Source organism: Brachycentrus maculatus, unplaced genomic scaffold, assembly GCF_059751285.1.
Source record: "Brachycentrus maculatus isolate JH-2025_06_01 unplaced genomic scaffold, ASM5975128v1 h1tg000158l, whole genome shotgun sequence".
NCBI classification, from domain to species: Eukaryota; Metazoa; Arthropoda; class Insecta; order Trichoptera; family Brachycentridae; genus Brachycentrus; species Brachycentrus maculatus.
In genome coordinates, this window is record NW_028280911.1 from 972,717 (window position 1) to 985,111 (window position 12,395).

At 31.5% G+C, this 12,395-nt stretch overlaps 2 protein-coding genes across 2 annotated transcripts; both read left to right on the forward strand.

The window, feature by feature from the left end:
• Positions 1-1,168: 1,168 nt before the first annotated feature.
• On the forward strand, positions 1,169-8,517 carry LOC148308535 (UDP-glucosyltransferase 2-like). Its single transcript, XM_088261581.1, has 4 exons — positions 1,169-1,178; positions 2,296-2,349; positions 6,706-7,490; positions 8,500-8,517. Exons 1-4 carry the CDS (start codon positions 1,169-1,171, stop codon positions 8,515-8,517), a joined length of 867 nt encoding a protein of 288 aa, XP_088117707.1.
• Positions 8,329-9,491, forward strand: LOC148308536 (UDP-glucosyltransferase 2-like). Its single transcript, XM_088261582.1, has one exon. The coding sequence runs from the start codon at positions 8,628-8,630 to the stop codon at positions 9,489-9,491; it is 864 nt and encodes a 287-aa protein (XP_088117708.1). The 5' UTR covers positions 8,329-8,627.
• The last annotated feature ends 2,904 nt before the right edge of the window (positions 9,492-12,395 follow it).

The window sequence follows — 12,395 nt, forward strand, 5'->3', positions numbered from 1 at the left end:
TTAAGATTTTGAACAAACGCACATTTACGTTTTCATGATTAAAGAATCTATCTCAAAGGTTAAATGCGACACCCTAAAAATGTTTCATTATCACCGCTAAAATCTTACATTTGGTATCAAATATCCACTACATTTTTTTAATTTGTGTTTATACACAACAAACGTAATGAATACAAAAAAAAACATTTTATTTAAATAACGAGTTATCTCTCTAATAAAGCTTACTGCCCATGTTTTTGTCATTACTTCGCTTTAGTAGTCGTTGGACAGTGTTGCAATCAGTTAAAATTTAACAAAATTGTAAATTGGTACCAGCGCAGGTACCTGACAAATTATTGTTAGGTACCTGCGCTGAAACTTCGTGAAATTATTCACGAAGCATAAAAAATATATGCATACCTACCTTTATAGTTACATCATCAAAAATTCACGTATTTTAATTACATTTTACAAAAGTAATTAAAATTGTGATTTAACAAATATTTACTACAATCGTTGTTGCAGAATAGAGGTTTTTAATTTATACATTTACTGCGTACTTTTGGCCAGTAAAATTAATGAAATTTACATCAGAATACAACGAACAGTTTTTTAATTATTAATTTTATTACAATTTTTCATTTCAAACCCTTATCCGCACCCCAATGATGCATAGGGCACTGCGTCATATAAACGCAGTGTTATCTTGATCGTTAACACATGAAAGAAAGGTGATCAGCCCTCCGCTTCAGGTAATATGGAATAAATATTAGAGTGAAAAAAACATCTTTAATTTTTTGACCCCCTGGGAATCGAACCCGGGACCTCCAGAACGGTAGCACGGAGTGTGCTGACCATTACACTACGGAGGCGGACAAAAAATACATAAATTACAATTAATAGCAATATGATAAAAATATATCAATTTTTCATTAAATGAATCGGCAGTCACTTGTGGTAAATCTTTACATTTACGATTAAAATTTAACTTTGCATAAGTATACGCTATTTCGTTAAATGTATTGTGACGCGTGTTTCAATGCATTCCGCATCATTTTTGAACACCGCACAGTTTTTGAAGATGACTGAATTAACATACAAATTATGAAATATTCAACTTTTATTACAAGTGAAAACAAAATTTTTCTTCTTTATATGGTACTGAAAATATATATAATAACAAACAAACATGTGCGAAAGTAACGTGGAAATACGAATATACTTAATAAAGTGACCAAATGACACTTTTAAAATATTGAATATACAATTTAATGTCGATCGAAAAGAAATCGACTATCAGAAACAAAATAATAAATGCAAATTTATGCTATTATGAATATCAATTCGAAAAAGCTTTTCTGTATTCCGATAATTTGTCTCAAGTAAATAAAATAAATTATAATATTTTCAGATTTGTGTCTTAATAATTTTTGTAGGTACTTACTTATATGGTATGGAATAAACAATAAAGTTAACCATATGATTTATTTAATTTAATTAATTAATACCTAATATATTCAATTATTTTCCATAAAATTATCGTGAACACCAATTTCGTTTTAGTAAATCACTCACAGACAAATATACTGCAGGTGTCTAGTTCACAAATCGCTCACTCCTTTCAAGAACGTCATAAATCAAAAAACTTGATTTTTCAGGAGAACGTTTTCAAAGTTTAAAAATATAATGCAATGTATTAAAATTAAATATCAAGCTACTTATTAAACTTTTTACTGTGCAACAGATCTTTTGAGATGAAACCTGAAGGTTTTTTCCCCATTTGAAAAATATTTATTATATTTAGAAAAAATAATTAAACAATACCTTTTCTTCAAAATGCAAAAACAACACTTTCTGCCCTGTAGCGGGTAATTATTATGTTTAAAATATGCCGCTTTTGCTGGGATATAGTACATTTTCTGGGCATTCCGAAAACATGCACAACTGAAAATTGACGATTTTTGATTTATGACGTTCTTGAAAGGAGTGAGCGAAATGTCAAATATGATTGACGTACAACGCCATTTGCAAAAATTATTACATCTTCCGATAGGGTTATTAATTTTGTGGCACCCTGTACAATGTCTGACAATGATTTTGTTTCGTCAACCTAAAATACAAAGAATTGCTTTTCAATTCATACGGATGGAACACTTAATTACACATTGTGTATTTGCCAAAAGTGATGATATTACCGAAATTATAATTTTTGCGTTATTAACGCCAATTAAAAAGTAATAAGCTTTATTTATGTACATCTTTTGAAATTTCCCACTCCCCGCAGTGAGACCTTTCAAAATAACGATATTTTTAAAGTATTACACCTTCATATTTACTTCATACGTATATTTTTTTTCAATGAAATAACCCAGGAAGCTTCTACTTTTTTAGAGGTTTATCTGCAGATAGGATAATAAGGATCTCTCAATGGTGCATAAGGCACTGCATCGTATTGACACAGCGTTATCTTGATAGTTACTTCCATGAAGGCAAGGTGATCACTCCTCCACTTCAGGGACCAGTCCAGTGTGATATTCAATAAAGATTACAGTATAAAATCACTAATATTTTATTTTCACCCCTTCTGATAGGCGAGCACGGGACCTCCAGCACGGTAGCTAAACACGGTAACCATTACACCACGGAGGCGGACAACTTAAGGATAGGGAAGGCAAATGTAAAAAATAAATTTCATACACCCAGACCAATTGAAAATATATATTTTATAATAGCTAGGTACTTAATTAAATTAAACCCTTTTCACTCCATAACTTAATAATTCACAAAATAGATATAAAAAAGGGTGTCACATTAGTAATTAGTTAAAGCATTGTACGTTGTGCATTAATTTATTGCTTTATGTATTTTAGAAATTTCACAATATAATGACTCGATACAGATTTGGCGAAATTAATACAATATCGATCCAAACACAACAAAGGTATATTAAGGCCGTTAAGGGCTAAGATAAATAGTTATAATTATTATTTATGTCATTAATTGTGGCTATTTTGCTCTTCTTGTGAATAAGATGATTCAATTACCGAATCGTCATAGTCCTTCATTAATTTCTCCTAATTAGTCTAAAAAATATAGAAGGCAGTGAGATATCAGTACCACGGTCGGCATTTATTTATTTCTTATACAAATATAAGATCAGATAAACTGTCAGTTGGTGAACTGCATAATCCAAGAATTGAAGTGTTTTTCATACGATCTATATTCTTATTAAAACAACCAGGAATTACGTGCAATGGTCTAGAAATTCACGAGAGATTATCTTTTGATATGATTTGTTAGCTGTCGACTTTTTGGTCGAGAAAATGACAAATCTTATACACACACGAGAAAAAACATACAATGTCGCGTTCCTCCATAAAATATTATAGAAAACAGTAAAATATATAATGGTATTTTAATGGCACGATTAAAAAAAGACGGTTTAAAGCATCGTGTGCCTTAATTATTACATAGTATGTTCTCTTAAAAAACGTAAATTGACTCCAAATTAAAAGTAATCTGTAATATTAACATCTCACCAATAGATGTCTCTAGTGAAGTTCTAGTGATTCAAGAACAAGGTTTCTAAATTGGTTCATATATATAGAACTTCCAAGAATTTGAGTAGTGTGGTTGTCAATAATGGGTAGAATTAGTGAATGTTACACGTGTGTAAAGTGGCCACTTAAACCAGCCGATGACGGTCGTCAGCCCCGTAAATGCCCAGACTTCCATATTCTTCTTCATCTTTGATGAGATGTCAAAAAATAATATGAAAATAACTCCTGTAATTGGAGATAATCCAGATTTTGTGAACAAGTATTTGGACACACTCAAAATGTTGACAACTTTTATATTTCGATTCGCTGTGCCTCTCCATAAAAGAGACTGTGCTCTTGTGCTTGGAGAGGGACTTACACTCGTGGTTTAATGTTATATAATTAAAGATATTATAGTCTTTTTTTGTATATTTTTTCAAGATTTAAATATATTATTGTTACTTCTTTGCATTTTACTAGTGTTAATACGTTATCTTATAAAAAAATGTTTGTATATTGAGTACCTGTTATGTTTATACATATTATAGTATATTGAGTACTCATAAAAATTAAAGTGGATTTTTTATGCCATTTGATTATGGCCTATTCGTGCATATCTATATATGTATGATTAAATATTCATACCCGTATAAAATTATTATATCGACATCTTTACGTGATTCGTGCCCGAGTTCATATTGAAATAACATGCACGATAATTAAACTTTCTACTCGATTGGTACTTACCCTTTTAGTCGCCGAAAATAGAATAAGGGGGGAAAAATTTTGACCAATACTAAGAAAACATTGTCAGGAAATTTTTCCTCAAAAATTGTAAGCGACATTTGACCTTTTCCCAATCAGTGGAGAGGCAAAAATTTCGTGACTTATCGTATCGACGATAACGACTAAAGAAAAGTCGACAACAATCAAACAAAACCGGAATCAGTGAAAAAGTGAACCACTACAGTCAGAAAAACAGGAAATCAGTGAATCAATGAATCAATGAACTTGTGAATCTTTTTTTAAAAACTCAACAAAGGTAAAGAAGAATATGGAAGTCTGGGTATTTACATGGCTTACGGCCGTCATAGACTAGTTTATGTGATCACTTTACACTCGTGTAATATTCACCAATGATCTACCCATGATTGATTTACGTAAATGCCCAGACTTTCATATTTCATTTTTCCCTTAGTTGAGATCTGAAAAAATAATTTGAAAAAGAAGTCCTGTGATAAGAGATAATCCAGATTTGTGAACAAGTATTTGGATACACTCAAAATGTTGTAACTAGTAAAGCAATGAGACTGAATACACTAACAAAATATGCCTTAAACACAGTACTATTTTTAAAAGCTTATATTTTATAATTCAGCCTGTTACTGTACAAACAAGATACGGTTTATATTTAAATAAGTAGGACAAACCAAAAGATAAAACTAACTCAAATGTTAATATAATATTAAAAAGTTCAGTAAAATTAAACGTAAAGTATAATAAATTTCTTATTATACTTTATTTATATATAATAAAGAAAGTATAATAATAAATAAAATTCGCCCGCCTCCGTAGTGTAATGGTCAGCACGCTCGGCTACCGTTCTGGAGGACCCGGGTTCGATTACCAAGGGGGGTAAAATAAATATAAGTGATTTTTTCACTGTCATATTTATTCAGTATTACCCTGGACTGGTACCTGAAGCGGAGGGCTGATCACCTTTCCTTCATGTGTAAACGATCAAGATAACACTGCGTTTATATGACGCAGTGCCCTATGCACCATTGGGGTGCGGATAAGGGTTTTACTATTATTTTATTATTATAATAAATTTACCGAATCACGTATAATAATTTGACCGCTGAAAAATGTATTTAATGTATTAATTAATGAAAAAAAGTGGTTAAAATGATTTTGAATTAAAACTAATAAAAATATTTAAAACTTACACGTTATTTAAAAATTACGGATGCCATTATTTTGAGATTAAGCAGATGATATGTACAATAATAAGTGGAATAAATATATTTTTTACTTAGTTTATCACTTGTTTAAACTTTCAAGTCAATATTTTTTGTAAATCTTCGGATGTATTTCAGTTTAGCCTTCACTGAAAGTTGAATTTAGTTTTTGAACACTTACAAAGTAACTTTGATATGAAATTATTTTATCTTTTTATGACTTTATTATAGCAACGACCGGTATCGATGTTCTTTGCATCGTTTGAAGCCGGTCAAAGTCATAAATTAATCGATGACTTTTCACTTGTCCATATATGAACTGCTCTTCAGAAAGTTGTGTTAATTGGAAGCCAAAATAAAGCAATATTTCTTTAATTAAATAGAAACATTTGTGTTTTATATAATTTACAAAAAAAAAAAATATATATAAATTTTCTGTGAACCTAAGCGTCTATTTGATTTAGAAATCGGTATCAAATTGTGGTAGAGTGGGTTCAAACCGAGAAACTCTGACTCAAGAGTCCGCGACACCACGGAACCATAACCCGATATTGTTTAACTGATTTATTTAAAAATTGTAAGTTATTATAATACATATTTGTATTACAAATTCAATGCTAAAAACATTAGTACATGTATTTATAAACATTGGTTGTATTGCGTTATTGCATTCATTGTATTGTATTATCAAAGCGTAAAAATGTAATTGTAAAAAAAATAAACTGAAAACGTTAATTGTCAATTGTAAAACACCCTCGAGGTAATTTCACACGAAAATAGCGATTTAAAAATTGGCTGTTATTACTTGATCGCGTTAAATCAAAAACGTCCTCGAAATGTCCGTATGAAAAAAAGGTTTTACCCATGTGCGCTAAATACAATATAATTACAAACGAAATGGAAAATGATAGAGTATGGATCCAATAATGTACTTATAATCATCTACACATTAAGTAGTATATAGTATCAGTATAATATCTAGGCTTGTAGATGATCTTAGTAATACTGTTGACATCTTGGCACGGATGGTCAGTGCGTGTTCAGGTATTGGAGACGAATAACTGCTCCCGTTAACTGTAATGTTAGTTACTATTAATAAGTTTTCAGTATTGCAACACGCGTTAGTCAGTATAACAAGATAAATATCCATTATAGTTTGTATGTGACCAAAATGATTAAGTTAAGTTGTATTTTATTGTTCGGGTATGTTTTATTGCGCGCGGATGCCCTGAAAATATTAGGAATTTTTCCTCATCCTGGTAAGAGCCACCATGACGTGTTCCAGCCCGTATTGGAAGAACTGGCGGAAAGAGGACATCAGCTAACTGTCATCTCCCATTTCGACCCGTCCAAAGAAATACAGGGATGGACACAAATAAACATGGGAGTTTTTACAAACCTGCAAAAGGAATCGTTAAGTCTTGAAATGTTTGAATCTAAAAATGTTTTACTGGATAGAATTTTGCACACGATTGAAACTTCTGTGATTATGGAAATTGCTAAGAATATGTGTGATATTTTGACAAAGCTACCCGAAGTGCATAGGATAATAAACGAAAAGGAACATTTTGACGTAATATTATTAGAACAATTCAACAGCGAGTGTCCTATGGGACTTGCACATTTTATTGATGCACCCATAGTAGGTTTACAATCGCACACACATATGCCGTGGTCCTACGAATATTACGGACAACCAGATTTTCCGTCCTATATGCCGTGCATTTTTCTCACCTTCGGAACGAGCATGAACTTTTTTGAGCGAGTAGAGAATTTCGTTATCGAGAACTTCTACAGGTTTCACTTCAAGTACAACGTTTTCGCTCAGGAGCGAGAAATCGTTCAGAGGAATCTCAACAGGACTCTGCCACCGCTGGGTGAAATTGCACCAATGATGAGGGCCTTGCTTTCAAACACTCACTTCACTCTTCATGGGGTGAAGCCGCTTGTGCCGGGGATCCAAGAAGTAAGCGGAATGCATATAAAGAAGAAACTTCTCCCACTGGACATGGTAAAAAATCACAATTTTTTTAAATATTCAACGGGGTACTTCTAGAAAATTTGGCGGTGGATTTACAAACTTGTATTTATTTTGATTGGCAGTGACAGGGATATTGAAAGCTTTTAAATGTAAATTCACAGTAAAATCGGGACACATTTTAGTTTCACATTTTTAATTAATTTCCCAACTAAGTTTAAAAAATTGCTTTGCAAGATAAGGTCTGTCAGGAAGCCTAGATGCTTCTATATCAGATTTGGGAATGCGGTGGGACAGCTTTCAATAGTAAAAAATACATTTTTTAATCTATTGCATCCGTATATCTTATTTCTTCCTATTGGTTAGATAATAATTAATAGATCAACGCATGTATTTACAGCCTGCTTTTTTTGTACATATTTATAAATATATTTTTTCATACTAAACCCATATCAATTCCTAAATATGCTTACTGTTTTTTAACTTAAAAACATTAAGCACCCGGTAATAATTAAGGACTGTCCTCTTGAAATCAGCAGTATTAATTGAACGAAACGAAGTTTTGTAGTACTACTTATAAATTTAAATCATAAATATTATAATCATGAAGTTTCACAAAGTTTATTATGATAACATTAACAAATTAACAGTTTTTTTAGATTTTGGAAACCTTACACAGAACACTTAATATCAATTGAATGTCATGAAAATGAAAAAAAACTCACAAAAACTCATTTAATGCAATTTTTTTAATTTTTAAAATTATTATTATTTTTATAAATTTCTTAAACCGGTATTGCTTAGGATTGCTCTCAATTAACATAATCGAAAAAAAGAAAAATACGATTGTAGTTTTTCATGATATTAAGCCTAATAAAAAGGTTCCCTGAGAATAAATAATAAGATAAGTGAGGACTACCATAATACCTGTAGTATAACTTAATGATTATATATTATATAATCAGTAAGTTATCATAGCATGCACATAGATTATCTTATTTGTACTGATGATATAAATTGACATTATAATACTCATGGTTAGTGTGCGTTTGAATTCTGAAGACGAATGGCTGTACAAATGTCATTGATTCATAATTAATATTACGACGCTAGTTATGCAGTAGCATTAGAGAAGTTGTTTCTATTTTTTACGTACAAGTGTTAAGAATTATGAAGCTTATTTTATTATTCGGCTATTTCATTTCATTATTGGGTGCAGATGCCCTGAAAATATTAGGACTTTTTCCTCATCCTGGGAAGAGTCATCATGACGTGTTCCAGCCCATCATGGAAGAACTGGCAGAAAGAGGCCACCAGCTAACTGTCATCTCCCATTTCGACCCGCCCAAAGAAATCAAGGGCTGGAAACAAATAAACATGGGAGTTTTTACAAATCAACAATCATATAAGGAAATGGTAGATCTTGAAATATTTCAATCTAACAATTTTGTTAACGAAAAAACATCGCACTGGATTACAGCCACGATTATAATGGAGATCGCTGTAGATATGTGTGAAGTTTTGACAAAACTACCGGACGTGCATAGAATAATTAACACTAAAGAGAAGTTTGACGTAATCTTATTAGAACAATTCAACAGCGAGTGTCCTATGGCAGTTGCACATTTCATCGACGCTCCTATAATCGGATTACAGTCGCACACTTTTATGCCGTGGACCTATCAATATTACGGGATGCCAGATTTTCCCTCATACATGCCGTGCCTCTTCCTCACCTTCGGACCGCATATGAATTTCATGGAGAGGCTCGAGAATTTCGTGAATGAGAACATTTACAAATATTACTTCAAGTATTTCGTTTTCGCTCACGAACGAGAAATCGTTCAGAAGAATCTCAACAGGACTCTGCCACCGATGGGCGAAATTGCCCCGAAGACCAGCGCTTTATTATCCAACACCCACTTTACTCTTCACGGAGTAAAGCCACTTGTACCAGGAGTGTATGAAGTCAGCGGGGTGCATATAAAGAAGACACTTCTTTCATTGGGCACGGTAAATTTTATTAATATTTAAACGCATCCTTTTCGATAGAACTGCAATTACTTTAAAGATTTTTCGTATTCCTCTCTATTTATTTAACAATATAAGTAAATAGAAACACAAAAAAATAGTATTAATATTTTAGGTACCTATATAATGTGAAATTTAATGGTGATAGCTGTGTCACACACATACACACACATACGATAACTTATTGAAGTTAATTTTATATTCGTTATCTAAATATATATTAGATAGCAGTCAGTATTATTATGGAAAATATATTTTCTCATGTCATAATGATAAATACTTTTCATTAAGACATGCGGTACCATAAAATGATTCTGCATACATTTAATAACATATGTACGTGTTTATTTTATTTCTTAACACACATTTATATCTGTCGTATTTAGTTATTCACCGTTTGCATTGATATTTTGACACAACGTAACATTCGATTACGGTGTGTTTTTTCACCAAACTTAGCTTTTTAAAATATGTTTAACCGCAAAACTGTTGAAAGTTACAACAACACGCGTAATATTTAATATTGATCATGACGGATGATGCGTTTCTCGAGAGATTGTAAATTAAAAGTACTAGAAATGTGTGTTTTTATTCCTTGCATTTTCATTTTACCAGACCGAGAAATAACAACGCTTGGTCGTGTACAGCAAGTATATTAATATTTATGTTTATGCATCTGATTATAATTATGATTCAATATAAATGAATTCAAATAATTCCATAGGATCTAGCGATAAATCGCATATTATTTACTAAACAACGGCATTGTTCTTTTCAATATACCTACTTGTATGTTATACAAATTCAATTTATAATGTTTGTAAACTACAAAGAAGTTGAACCTTTATTGATTTATATATTCATTGCCATACTTTTATTTATTTTTATTTTTCAAAACTCGTTTGGGAGTGATTTTGGCTCTCACAGACAAAATATTTTGTAATAATATAAAAGGATATTAGAGGAGATAGAGAAAGAGGAAAAAAAACAATAATTAACTAAAATGAAGGTAAATATAAAATGAATTATTCGACCTACATTGATAAAATCATATTAAAATGTGGAACATAATATGGACATGCACACTGTACTTGTAAACACACTTAAATTAAATAGACTTTAACTAAAAGGGACATTCAAAAGTTGTGGAAATATTACATTTATTCAATCCAAATATTACCATTACTTTTCTTTTGAAAAAATGACCAAAACCGTATAAATATATTTAAATCATTAAGACTTGGTAAAATTTTTACATAAAGTGGAACGTATTTCATTTTTTAGTAATGCCTTGAAGAAATTCACTTCTATCGGGCCCGTCAAACAAGATATGATCCAATGTCTCTTCGTCTCCTTCACACGACCACATAGGCAAAGCCCTTGCTTTGCTTTGACATCCTTATGTCGATTCTCGCCAAGCGTGAAGCAAACGCTTGATTCTCATTCTAGATATTAATGAGATATTTAGTTAAACTTATAATGGTATTTTCTGGCGTTTCTCATGTTTGTGATTATAATCTAGAATTCGGACTTCACATATAAATGAAAGAGTTTCCGCTCACTAAAAAGCTTCTTTTGTCTCTAGTGAAATTTTAGTGATTCAAGAACTACATATGTAAGAACTATATTGTAATATTATGGACGGAGGGACGCGTGCTGCGCGCGAAGACACTTTGTGATCAGCGTACGCGTGCACTAGATGACGTCCAAATTAAACAGGACACTTTAGTCCCCTTTTTGTCAGGAGGCAGGTTGGACTGAAGCGAGTATTAATTAAAAACACGGTATCGACTATTTATATATATATGTTTATTTAAAAACAAACAATACGGCAGTCAATACTCATGTGCTTCCAAACAGCTCTGTTAAGTTATGTTACACCCGACTCTCACGAAATACCAAATTAGACTATATACAATCCTCATGCTTTAAGGAAGGGAATCCTAAAATGTTGTATAGTTTTATGGTCGTGGGACGCATCTCACACCAAAGCCGAACAACATGTTGCAAGCAAATGACGAGTCCCTCGACTTTCTAAAAGGGACAATAAAAGTGCGAATGAGAAATGGCAGGGCCATTACAATATATACAATATATATATATATATATATATATATATATATATATATATATATATATATATATATATATATATATATATATATATATATATATATATATATATATATATATATATATATATATATATATTATAAATAGAAATTCCAAGAATTTGAGCAGTGTGGTTGTCAATCATGAGTAGAATTGGTGAATGTCACACGTGTGTTAAGTGATCACTCACACCAGCATATGACGGACGTGAGCTCCGTTAATACCCAGATTTCCACTTCTTCTTCATCTATGATGAGATCTCAAAAAATAATATTATTCTGTTTTCATTACATTAAGATGAGCATACCATGCATGGTAACTTCCGCATATTTGTTCCGCCAATTTCAATCCAGTTCGAAGATGCTAGTTGATCCGCAAGTCAAACGAAAGTGGATAACGAAAGGTTACTTTATAGTACTGCAAAGGAGAGAAATGTACAGAAAGGTTCTGTGAATCTTTCCGCATTAAAAAAAAACATGTATTTTTGCAATACCTATATTATAATACGCACTTTCTCGAATAAAAATACTCGTTCTTAACTCGGGCGAAACCTACTTTTGAGAACAGGCTGTAAAGGGTACAAAGAACGTGTCGTTATGTTTTATAATTCTGCGAATACATTTTATAAAGGTACCTGTATATCTTATACACATATACATGTATGCCTACATGTACTGCATACTTTTACTCTATATATCTTAATTAAGTTTGTACAATATATTAAAATAATAAGCTTTGTATTTCTGTTTTTGTTTTATGATGTATTACAACCCTACGCGATTTTATTCTAAAAAA

What these genes read in the sequence shown, in the direction of transcription:
- LOC148308535 (XM_088261581.1), top strand. An exon ending in TTTTTTCAATGAAATAACCC is followed by an intron (nt 2,350 to 6,705) that starts AGGAAGCTTCTA and finishes TGCGCGCGGATG; the next exon opens with CCCTGAAAATATTAGGAATT.
- LOC148308536 (XM_088261582.1), top strand. Translation starts at nt 8,628, where the DNA reads ATGAAGCTTATTTTATTATTCGGCTATTTCATTTCATTATTGGGTGCA.